Source organism: Erinaceus europaeus, chromosome 7 (genome assembly GCF_950295315.1).
Source record: "Erinaceus europaeus chromosome 7, mEriEur2.1, whole genome shotgun sequence".
NCBI lineage: Eukaryota > Metazoa > Chordata > Mammalia > Eulipotyphla > Erinaceidae > Erinaceus > Erinaceus europaeus.
Genome location: NC_080168.1, coordinates 112,726,066 through 112,738,525, shown reverse-complemented (window position 1 = coordinate 112,738,525; position 12,460 = coordinate 112,726,066). Strand labels below are relative to the sequence as shown.

General features: G+C 52.3%; 1 protein-coding gene across 1 annotated transcript in view; it reads right to left on the bottom strand.

Moving 5' to 3' along the window:
* Window positions 1–628: 628 nt before the first annotated feature.
* Window positions 629–12,460, bottom strand: part of KRT80 (keratin 80) — an 18,860-nt gene continuing 7,028 nt past the window's right edge. Inside the window, exons 3-9 of the mRNA XM_060193532.1 lie at window positions 11,717–11,957; window positions 11,326–11,421; window positions 4,564–4,728; window positions 3,839–3,964; window positions 3,102–3,322; window positions 2,650–2,705; window positions 629–2,521 (exon numbers count right to left, since the gene is read on the bottom strand). Of these exons, the coding sequence (XP_060049515.1) occupies window positions 2,394–2,521; window positions 2,650–2,705; window positions 3,102–3,322; window positions 3,839–3,964; window positions 4,564–4,728; window positions 11,326–11,421; window positions 11,717–11,957 (1,033 nt within the window). The 3' untranslated portion in view covers window positions 629–2,393. The remainder of the gene's footprint in view (window positions 2,522–2,649; window positions 2,706–3,101; window positions 3,323–3,838; window positions 3,965–4,563; window positions 4,729–11,325; window positions 11,422–11,716; window positions 11,958–12,460) is intronic.

Genomic DNA, 12,460 nt, shown 5'->3' with positions numbered 1-12,460 from the left:
CGAGCAGCCCGTTCTGATTCTGGGGGCCTCGCCACAAGCGCCACAAGCCCTTCTTTTTTTTTTTTTTTTTTTTTTTTTTTACCTCCAATAGCCCCACCTCTGCATCTGGCAAGGAAGCCCCGATGGTTATCTTGAGCAGAGAGCTCATCAATCAAGCTGACTTTTGTGGGGGAGGGCAGGGACTGATCTTAGGTGTTGTGGTGCAGGGCTGGGCTTGGAGAAGGTCCTTAGTCCTTGTTTGTTGATCTAGAGTTTGATTTGGCAGGATTAGGCCTGTCCCCATTGGAATATACTCTGGGCTGTGCCAACCCCCCATGGTTGGGCAGGAGTGCTTGAGAAGGTGCCCTGCTGCTGTGCAGGGAACCCCTGTGTCTGTGCCTGCTAAGGCAGCCGAGCTGGTGCCTGCACATGTCACCAGGTGCTGGGAACCTGGGTCCACCCTGATACTCAGGCTTTCCTGGAAGTGGTGCAGTGGGAGACCTTTCCGTGCCCATGTTGCATTGACCCAAAGGTAAAACTGGACTGCTCTCCCCAAAACTGGAGAATCCCCAAGGTCCAGTGGTCAACCTGACTGGCTGACTAGTGACTGGCCAATCTGAAGAGGGGAGATAAAAAATGAACACACAACTTCTTCCATGGACCAATCTCAGCACTTTATTTACCCTTGGGTGGGGAGGAGGGGGCATAGCAACCCCAGAGAGACAGCTGGTTGGATGGGGTGGCTGGATATGTGTTATCTGTCCAGATAGTATACTTTCTAGCACTGATTATGCAGAAACAGGAAGGGAAGCAATAAGTTAAAAGCCACATAAGTTATGAAAAAATAATATATATCTATATATATATCTATATATACTTTATATATCATGTATCCCCACTGAGGATTTGCTCCCTTGGAAACCAATAAATAGCTGGAGAAAAAGCAGCACTCAGCACCCTTTTGGGACTTCAGGGATGAGTATATGGCTGAGCTCACTCCAGCCCCAGAGTCAGTAACCCTTGAGTGCCCCTGTAGGCCCAGAGGGGGTCAGGGCCTTGCACCACCATGTCAGGAAAATGAGATGAGACAAAAACAGAAAACAAAGGGAGGGAGGGGGCTGGAGGCAACAAGTGGCAGGTGGGAGATAGGAGGGGAAGGAGAGAAGGTAGTGTGTGTGTGGTGTGTATAAGTGTGTGTTGTGTGTAGCTGCTGGCCCCAAAGGTGAGAACCAGGAGGAGTAAAGAGGAACCCTCCTCCCATCGTGCAATCTTCTTGTTGGATGTGGACAATCTCTTTGGTTGAGCCTTTTCTAGGTTGTCACTGAGCCTCCCCAGCCATGCTCAAGGGCTCAGAAGCCTCCAGACCTGCCTGCACTGTGCCTTCTTCATGGCCCAGCTGGAAGCTGGGGAGTGGGCATGGAGGAGAGATCCAGCCTCACAGATGGGGGGTGTTCCTAGGCTCCTCAGTGAACACAGCAGAGGCGTTGGCTCATGGAGAGGACAGGGACTTTGAGTGGGCTTCCTGAGAAAGGGGCCTGATAGGTGTGGGGTGGGGACTCCATGCTCTGGTGCAGAAACCAGGTTTCTGGCCAGGAAATATACCCAGGTGGGGCAGGGTGCACAGGTCTCAGGTAGCCTGGTGAGCTCTGGGGTGGCAGGGAGGAAGAAGTAGGATCTAATTCTCAGGCTGCCATCTTATCTCCAGCACCTGCCCCAGGGAGTTTATCATGGCAAGAATAGCTTCTGGAGATGGTTCTGGGGCAGCCTGTCCCATTTTGACTGTGCCCCAAAGGAGGAGAAAAGGGGGTGACTTTTCCCCCAGCTGTCAGGCTGACTTTAGAGGTCTAGGATCAAGTCCCACACCCCCAAGGAGCCTCCTATCTTCACTATCTAATACTGTCAGGTCTCTGGGAGCCCAGATAGTGCAGATAGGTCAGGGGCATTGAGTATCCAGCCTCCCTAGGAGCTCCAGATACAGGAAGTATGGCTGGAGTGTCACCTCTCCCTGGGCCAGCTACTGGGGCAGACAAGCAAGGGCACCAGCCTCTACTGTAAGGCAGAGGCCAGGCTTGAGGTGTCAGTGCAGGGCAAGGGTTGGGCAAAAACTGGGAAAGAAGGAACCTCAGAAGAGCAAGGCAGAAGAGACAAAGTGGACCCCAATTCCAGTTCGTCCTAGTAGGGGAACCTCTGGCCTGAAATCAGCACTGGGAGGACTGTGGGATTCTCACACGGAAAAGGAGTGACTGAACAGCTGGGGTCACTCCTCTCCCACTCTCAGCAGCCCACAGAAAGGCAGCCATTCCTTTGAACTTTCCTGCTCTCTGCTCAGGACCAGGCTTGCCTGTTCTCCCAGGCTCCAGATGGCTTCCTTGAGTCTAGCTGAAGTCCCTCCTGTTGCAGCAGAAGGAGCAGCCTTACTCCGAGGCCTCTGATGACTCCTGCAAGAGGAACTTCTCTGACATCTCAGTGATTTGGATCACAGGCCCTTTTTTGTTCTTCTTCTTCCGTGAGGGAGCTCTCGAGAGGCTGGACTTGGAGGCAGCTACAGAGAATACAAAGGGTGAGGGAGGGAAGGGACTGGAGGTTGGTAGTCTCTTAAAATGATGTCTTTTGGGGTCATGATCCCCACAGTCTCCCTGCCCTGGGGTCCTTGGGGCAGAATAGACTCACCTGTTCTTGATCTGGACTGCACAGCACTGACAACAGCAGTTGTAGGCAGGTCCATCCTGGGAAAGGAGGGGCATGGAGAGCTATGAAGAACACCCCCCTCCCCATCTCAACATTGAGGGTCTGGGGCTTGGCTGGTGGAGGGAAGTTCTTGGTGGTCACTTCCAGCCTTAGGATGCCGTGCAAAGTGATCCTGGTTAACCAGCTAGCCATCTGTGGCCCTCTGTCACTTCTCTCCTGCACCAATTATGACAGTTATTTGCATGCCGTACTTATTATCAGCCCGTTTCTTTGATGGGAAGATGGAGAACTTTTTAGTTTTGGAGTCAAAATCCTACTCCTTAAATGGCCAATCCAGAACTCTAACTCAGGTCTGCCTGGCTCGCGCCAGCAGGAGGAGCTAGTTCTCAGTCTACCCTCTCCCCTAAGTCCCACCCCGTGGCCCCACCCCTCACCGGCTCTCTTCACCCTCCACCAGCTTGCTATAGGTGGCGATCTCGATGTCCAGGGCCAGCTTGGTGTTCATCAGCTGCTGGTACTCGCGCAGCTGCTGCGCCATGTCCTTCTTGGCCTGCTGCAGGGCCTCCTCCAGTTGGGCCAGCTTGGCCTTGGCATCCCGGAAGGCCAGCTCTCCCTGTTCCTCTGCCGCCTTGATGTTCTCCTCTAGCTTCAGGCACTGCAGTCAGGGCATGGAGGGAGGAATTCAGCGGGTGAGGCGGGGCTTGGAGGGTAAGGGGGAGACAGTGGGCCAGGGGACCTCTCTATCTTTGCTGTGGGGCTGCAAGGGGACGTGGTAGTGGGTGCATTGCAGTAAGAGGGAGTTTGTTCTGCTAGAGCTAAGGAGACATGTTCTAAAGACCACCAAGCAGGGAAGCACTATGAGCCCCTAAGAAGCCTGTCCCAGCTGTCCTGCTTGGAAGCTGGGCATTCGCCTTGGCTTCCCTTTATCTTCCTCCTTATCGGGAGGTCTGGAGGGAGGTGGTGGGTGTGGTGTGGCACTCAGCTATTTCGACAGCCTTAGCCAGTTCACAGAGCAGTTTCACATGCCAAGCTCACAGGACCCTCATAACCATGCGTGGGGGCAACTGAGGCATGGAGGTTCCTGCCCCGGGTCACTGAGTCAGGTCTCGCATATAACCCACTTGTGACTGTGAATGTGAGCCAGCCCCAGGCCAGCCCTCTAGACACTCACATGGCTTTTGATGGAGAGGATCTGGGACCGCAGCTTCTGAATGCGCACGTTGAGGTCGGCAATCTCGCTGCGGCTGCTCTGGAGGGTGTTTCCGTATTCGGCTGAGCGGGCTGCCCGCTCCTCCAGCTGGAAGGAGGGAGTGGGAGTGAGGAGGCAGCTGTGGTGTCCCTGTCTACACCTCAATTCCTAGCTCCTGCTTCTTTTAATATTTATTATTTTTTAATTTGATAGGAGAAAAATTGAGAGGAAGGGGGGGATAGAGAAGGAGAAAGAGAGACACCTGCAGTGCTTTCTCACAGCTTGTTAAGTTTCCCTCTGCAGGTAGAGACTGGGAGATTTGAACACTAGTTCTTCTGCATGGTAACGGGGTGCACACTGCCTGGTGTTCTTCATGACTGTTGTTTCTCCCACCGCTTCAGCCCCAGCCTTGTCTCCTCCTGGCTGCCTGAGGCTAATCCCCTGCCTGACCTGGCCTTTTTGGGGGCAGCTCCATTGTGAACTTCAGGAGGGTGAGACTGTCTTTTACTCTAGGCTTGGCCCATCCCTGAGCTCCCACAGTCTTTGTCTCCTATGGGTGCCTTGTGGGTCCTGCATTGCTTCTCAATGCTGCCTGTGCTGTCCTCCTCCCCTCCCCACCCCCAGTCTTAGCACCCACAGCTGCTGCGGGAACCTGCACTAGTGTGGCCGTTCCACTCTGATCCTGTACACACAGTGGTCCAGCATACCTGGCTCCGAGAGTACGCCTCAGCCTCCTCCAGACTGCGTGCTGCTATGGCATCATACTGGGCCTTCACTTCCTCCACGATGCCGCTCAGGTCAATGTGGCAGCGGCTGTCCATGTCCACAGTCACCGACAAGTCCTTCACTTGGGCTTCTAGGTCAGTCAGCTCCTAGTTTGGGCACAGATATGGGGGCTCAGGAAGGACTGGGACAGCAGGACCCTCAGCCACTACAGACCCTCAGAGTTCCTTCAACCCCAGGGTGAGTTAGGAGCTACTCCCTACCTGTCTCCCTGGAGGGAGGAACAAAGAATAACTGGCTCCCTGCCCAGCCTTCCAGCACGGATTCTTGGGAGTCTCCCCTGACATTCACCTACCCGCCTGACTGCCCTCTCTGGGCAAGAGGGGACAGGGCAGGGGGGTCTCTTGGCTTCATAGTATAATCCCACAGGCCTTATTCCTCTTTGGTTTCTCTTTTGTGTACACTTGCTCACTCCTGGAATGGGACTTTCACCCTGGCTGATGGGCTTAAGCCCCACCCAGTGTGTAGGGCGACTAATTCTTGTCCCATCATTAGGGTTTCATTGTGATATCTCCCCAGGCTTCCTGAGGGTCTGGTAGAGCCATTTTTCAAGGAGAACAAAAGGATTTAACATCAATATTTTAATATTTTCATCTTCACACAATCCTTTTATTATATATGTATTTTTCTGTAGCCCAGGGCTAGCACATGTAAGGTTTCACTGCTCTGGGCCACTTTTCCATTCAGCTAGAGATAGATAGATACACACACCACAGCACTGGAGTCTCCTCTGGTACCATGACACTGCCCATGTGGTGCCAGTTCAACATACAGTCTGACAAGTTTCTGGCCAGATTTTCTAGGAGTGTAGTACAGAGAGGAAGGCGGGACAAGGGTCTTCATACTGAAATGCAGAGAAGGGTTGGCCCCTCAGGCTCTGGGCTGCTACCCTGCACAGGCTGAACGCCAGCTGGGGCCTTTCCTTCCCTATGTGGGAAGAAGGTGTCAGAGGGTGTAGATAGAGGACCCATGAGATTGGGCAGAGGGTACACACTACTCCTGCTTTATTCATAGGCACCTTCATCCACAATTTCAATCATCAAAATTCTTTTTTCTTATAACCAGAGACTGCTCAGTTCTGGCTTGTACTGGGAACTGAATCTAGGACCTCTGAGCCTCAGGCACGAGAGGCTTGCATAACCATTGTGCTACCTTCCCACAATACTAATCAAATTTCAGTATTTCCATTTTCTTTTTACCTATGTGTGCATTACTTGCTATTTTTTTAAATCTGGATGCTAAGTCCATACACTGTGATTGATCATGTCTTTGTCTCATTCAATAAACATATATTTCTTTCTATTTTAATTTTTTCCTATTATAGTTTTTCATACTGAAAGGTTGTGTGACTTGCCTAGCTTGACTCTCCACTCCCCACGGTGTGAATTTCACTGCTCACATTGTGTGCTGGTGTTTAACAAGTGCCTCTGCTCCCTGCAGAGGTTCTGAAAACTGTAGTTGGATCTGGGAAGTCTGCTTGTATCCAGGCTGGGTTATTTTTGGCTCAGGACCCTGCTTCCTGACCTGGGGCTCTGTCTGACCTTCCTTCTGTCTTTATGATCAGAGAAGTCACGTTTGAGCCTCTGGAGTCTCTCTGCAGAGGTGGCTACCCCCGGGCAGCCCCTGTCACACAGTGGCTGTGGACTGCAGGGTAAGGGGCTGGCATGGGGGTAAGAGGTAGGAAGGGGAGGAAAGCTGCGTGGCCCCACCTCTAGAATCCCTAATGACAAGACTCAGCTTCTGGAAGTCCTGGGGACAACTTGCACTCAGTGGGCAGCAGCGAGGAGAGGCTCTTACCTGCCAGAGCAAGGTTGATGGGCCCTAGAATCCTGCCCACCCTACTGCCCTGGGCCCATTGGAGCTGACATTCCCACATGGAACTGATGTGCCTGCCAGAGCTGGGCTATGGACAGTTTCAGAGGGGTAACTTTTGGGGCTTCCTGCAGGGCTCAGTAGGGTGGGGATCCCTCACTAAAACCATCCTGGTAGCATCTTGTCAGGTCTAACCCCTGACATTTTTCACAGGATGGGAGTGGGCACAGTACCCCTTAGGGAGGGCTTCTCCTGGTAGGGTGAAGGCTTGGTGAAACATGGTGGAGACGGTAGCCTCAGATGCTTTCTGGAAAGGGCAGGGTAAGCAAGAGGCTGGTAAACAGAGTAGGAAATGGAAGGTTCAGAACATCTGCTGACCTGCTCAGGCATGATGGGCTGCAGAGGGTATAATACTGCTAGCTTGCGTGGCATGGAAAGGCCCCCACTGCATAGGCCCCTGTAGCGGCTGTGTACCTCTGAGTTGGCAAGAAGTAATTCAAGGTACAGTTTAGTGCTTCCCTTAGAAGCTCAAGTGCTAGGAGGCAGCAACATTTGAGTTATCCCTTTTCTCTACCTTGGGATCCCCAGACCAGGACAAACTGTGACTCTGAGGGGTGGGGTTACTCCGTGATACTCAGAAGAGCACAGTGTTTAATTGCACTGGGATCTGAATATCATCACATTTCAGTATCTGGGTAACTCTGGCCATGTTTTCAAACCTCTCTGAGTCTCGGTTTTTCCATCTGCAATATGGGTGTGACTCTAGCCCTAGAACCGGCTGACATTAAAAACCGTGTGACAGATAGTATGCTAACAGAGCAAACCATCACAGCAGGCCAGTGATCCAGGTGCTGCTGCTCTCCCCTAACTTAGTGGAAACTGAGGCACAGAGAGGAATGAATCAGCTCACATTGACATCCAAACTGCTCTAAACACTCTAAAGCCAACACTCTCTTACTTGCTGTCTACATTCACAGGGTTAGGGCTGAGGATTAAATGGAATGATGCCTGGGAGCCTTTAGCCTCATGCCTGCATCTCCTCTGTGCTCCAGGACAGCAACTAAGGATACTGCAGTTGAGACTGGTGGGACAAAGTCTCCAGGCGCCAGAGTAGCTTAGAGGCAGCAGGCCCGCTCTGCAGGGAAGGGCCTCCCAGGAGGTGTGCCTGGCTGCAGGGGACTGTCAGCAGATTCCACAACTAATCTCCCTGGAACCAGAGTGTATGGGTGGGGCAGGTGACATTCTGGCTGGATGCAGCCAGGCATTGTATGTACTTGGGAGGCTGGGGGGTGGGGTGGGGTGGAGACTGTAAGCCTTTCCCAGCCAGGGACCTCTCAGCAGCCTGGGTCCCCCAAGGTATGGGCCAAGAGGTTACTCTGCAGGCTGCAGTTTGGATGAGCCCTGGGCAGCCCTGGCCATCAGTTTAAGTGGTGGCTGTAGGACAGAGGGGACAGCTGACTCAGAAATGACAGCCTAATTTCCTGCCTGCTTCACAGCTGAGACAGGAGTGCCCAGCTCTGCTGTTCCTGTCCACCATGACCACAACTGGCACCTCTCATTACTTAGACCTGCTCCATCTGTGGGGAAGCCACTGTTGGATACTGTGTTGAGCCCTTGAAACACAGCGCCTTAGAACTAAGATGAACCATAAGTGTAGACTACACATCAAATTTTGAAGACTAAGTACGAGAAGGACATGAAAAGCAATCTGTTGACTTTTTTTTTTCATATGGATTACATATTAAACAATCACATTTTATATTATTGGGACACACAAAATATATTGATTGTCTTCTGCCTATTTACTTACTGTCAGACCTTTTTTGTTATCAGAAAACCTGAAATTACCCAGGTAGCTTGCACCCTGTATTTTGGTATACAGTGCTGGCTTGGTATGGTGCCACGAATCTTATCTAAATGCAACACCTAGGGATGAACCCAGTATGATGTATAAATGATACTGCTGGTAAGCAGCTTCCCTGAGCCATTTTTTTTTAAATTACTCTAGAGAGAGGGAGTATGAGGGCAAGAGAGAGAAGAGAGACACCATGACACTGCTCCACCATCTGTGGAGTTTTCCCTGGTTCTAGGACTTGAACCCAGGTCCTCAAGCACAAAAAGGCATGTGCTTTACTGTGTGAACCATCTCCTGACCCTGGGGAATCTGTGACTGAACATGGAAGGAGAACCCAAGCTCACATTCCAGTGCAATTGCCCCTTGCTGCCTGCTACAGTGCTATAATGCACTATACTTGCTGGTCCCAGCAGACTGCTTATCCCTTCAAAGCATCATGTAACAGCAAAGCCACATTTAAGATATGAACTGTCCCCAGGAACTGAGACGGTGTGAGCCGCCTTCCTACCCCTGCCCTGCTCTTGTCCCCCAACTCTTACTTCTCTTGCTGTAATCCCTACACTCATTCAGGTGCTCTGTCTTGCCCTCACCTTCACTAGCTGAATCTTCCGGGCCTGGGTCTTCAGTTTCTGGTATCAGCTCTGAGATGCCACCTGCCCTGGGGGAGGGGGGCCCTCAGAAGTCTCTCCTCCAGCCTCACATACTGGTGATTTCCACCCTCCAAATGATCCTGTTCCCATGCACTTACTTACTATCCATTCCTCATAGCTAAGCTGTAGCACTCTCAGAGCAGACGCCTGCCTGCTCTGCCTGTTTGCCCTCACTGCTATGATGTCAGCGCCTGGCACCTAGTAGACACACCATAAACACATGTTAAATGAATGGATGGATTCAATCCTTGTCACACCCCTACGTGTCTGGCCCTATTACTTTTCCCATTTTGCGGATGAGACAACTGAGTCACAGAGAGGAGAAAAAAAACATGCCCAAAGTTATAGAACTTATTTGGAGGTTGTAGCAGGGGAGCACAGCTACTTTTATACCCATGACCAAAGACTGGTCTCTCTCTATTTGGGGAAGGCCATCCTCTTAGACTGAGCACACAGCTTCAGAAGAGATGAACATGAAGCAGTGAGGGAGGAAGGGGACACCCGCCTAGCCAGTCAGATCAGCCGAATCAACTCTGGAGATCAGTGGGGTGACAGATGTCACAGCCAGATTGCCCTCATGTCCCCAAAGCTATAGAAATGATTAAAAAATGGTGGAGTCAAGATTGGGGTTCAGGGGCTTGAGAGTTCTGGGCTGCAGTGCCCCAGCCATATTGTGGTTACTCTCAGACAATACCCAGATGTTTCTCTGTTGTGTCTGACCTTCATCCAATTAGGTCTCCACACTTGCAAGGGACTCTGTCCTGGATTAGAGCCTGGACTCTGGGCTTGCTGAGAGGTGGCTGAGCAGAGCCTGGGACACTGGCCCTGTGAGTGTGTCCAGGCTTGGTGTGGCAGTGGACATTTGGGGCTGTCAGCTAGGGAGGGGGGCTGCCTCCCTGCTGAGGCCAAGGACTGTGGTATTCTCTCTGCTGTGCCACTTCCCAGGTCCATGAGACCACAAGCGTGCAGTTCTGAAGTCCCTCTCCCCAGGATAAGCCTTGAAGCTTGGTCTGAAGCCCCTAGGACAGTTCAGCTTTTTTTGGGGGGAGGAGGCAGGGGAGCAAGTACCTCATGTATGTGTTAACTCATGACTCTTGGGCATTTTTATTTGGATAGAGAAGGAGAAATACCACAGTATCAGAGCTTTCTACTGTGTCATGGGATTCCCAGTGGTTGTTAGGGCTTGAACCTGGGCTACATGCATGACAAGGCAGACAGTCTACCTGGTGAGCTATTATCTGGCCCCCATTAGTACAACTTTCTGATTCTGGTGGTGACATTGGTCCCTGCTCTGACCAAAGCTTGGCATCAGCTGTTTGCAGCTCCCCCTTGTAAACAACCTCTACCTCCTTGTCCCCTCCAACTCATCCCCCTGACACAGAGGCTATGGAGAGGAGGCCACAGCCCATGGAGGCATGTGGAGCAGGTGTTAGGTCCTGCTGGGTCACTGCACCCAGGTCTGTACTGACTGGGTTATTGTTGTTTCAGCAGAAGCTGGTGTCATCTGTGAACCAGAGGAACTCCAGGTATCTTCTCCCTTGACTATACCAGCCATGAAGTATGCCCCATTAGGGCTGCCTGTACCACCCACTAGTGTGCAGAGCCATTAAAAGCTGTGCCCTACACAAGGCCACTTCTGACCCCTGCCTGCGCCCAGATCCTGTGCATGCCCTTAGCACTGTTGCACATAGAGGCTTGGGCTCCCTGATCCCAGCTGCCCCTCCAACACATGAGAAGAAAAAAAAGGAGGAGAGGGAGGGAGGGAGGGAGGGAGGGAGGTGTTGCTGAGGAGTTATTCTGATGCAGTCTCCGCCCCCAGGTTTTACTACGCCCCGCGAAATCCTAGCAGTGCCCCTTCAACCAATCCTGGCCCTACACGTCACCCCTGGTTGTTGCCCAATAAAAAGCCCCCTCACCCCCCCTCTCTCTGGGCTCTCAGCTCTCCCTCTCTGAGATCTCGCCCCCTGCTCTCCCCCTGTGGTCAAGTAGTGGGGACGGCCATTGCCGGCTGGCCCCACGTGGCCTGAACCAACCCCCCCATCCTGTAATAAAGATTTGTGTACCCCTTTACTCTGGACGTCCACTCTCTTCTCCATGGTGCAGTCCGACACCAGACTGCAACAACAGAGAGGGAGGGAGGGAGGGAGGGAGAGAGAGAGAGAGAGAGAGAGAGAGAGAGAGAGAGAGAGAGAGAAGCATAAGCAGGAGAGAGCTCTTGGGACCTGTCCAGGAGCTGAGTGATGAAAGGACCAAGAGCAGCACAGGAAGAAGATGAGGACACCACAGTGAGTGCCAGCTGCAGCTGCCCAGGTTCTGAACTCTGCCCTCTGTCAAGTCCATCCCCTGTGGACACCAGCCTGCCTCCTCACCTTCTCATAGATGGTCTTCATCAACTCCACGAAGCTCTGCAGGCCTTTCAGCTTGGTCTCTAGCTCAGTGCGCCGTAGACACTCTGCATCCAGGTCCTGGGGGGAGGGCAGGTATGAGTGATAGAGGTGGGGTGCAGGGGTCCCAGGACTAGGGCAGGGGGCTGCTGTGCTTTATGGATGGGGTGGAGGTGATTCCTAGGGGGACCTGGCTCAGAGCCTGAGAGGTGGATCAGGGTGTGGATAGCGCAGAGCAACCTGTACTATCCACAGTCTGTCTTTCTGTCTGTCTGTGGTCCTGGGACTGGAGTCTCTGAGGGCACGGCTGAGGGATCCCAAGGGAGAAAGGACAAAGAGTCACTGAAGATGCAGCCAGGGAGGCTGGGCAGGCTACCTTCTTCAGTTGGACGAAGGTGAACTCCATGTCTGTGCGCTTGGAGATCTCATCCTCATACCTGGGGTGAGGAAAGGAGAGACAGAGGCAGTTCACCTGGCTATGGTGGGAGCTTGAGGTCTGATTGGGCCTTGGGGCTCCATTGTCCCATTCGTGGTCCTTCTTTGCCAAGGATGTAGTCCTGGTCTGTGTGACGGTCCCCTCCCCCCCCCCCCCCCACACACACACCTGGCTCTGGTATCACTGCTTCTCAGCCTGTCCTTTCCAAGGTATCTGCCGCTTCCTGAAACCACTCCACTCCAGGAAGCCTTTCTTGGTTGTGCAGACTATTCTTCCTGACACTTTGTTCCCTTATCTTCTCTCTCTCTCTCTTTTTTTCTTTTTTTTAATATATTTTTTATTTAAGAAAGGAGACATTAACAAAACCATAGGGTAGGAGGGGTACAACTGCACACAATTCCCACCACCCAATATCCATATCCCACCCCCTCCCCTGATAGCTTTCCCATTCTCCATCCCTCTGGGAGCATGGACCCAGGGTCGTTGTGGGTTGCAGAGGGTGGCAGGTGTGGCTTCTGTAACTGCTTCCCCGCTGAACATGGGCGTTGACTGGTAGGTCCATGCTCCCAGCCTGCCTCTCTTTCTCTCTTTTTCTGTCTCCTCCCCTGGGAGTCTCAGTTTCTCTTTTCTATTTGTGGAGCCAGGATCTTGCACTTGGGCAGTTTTACCAGTATAGGCCACTTT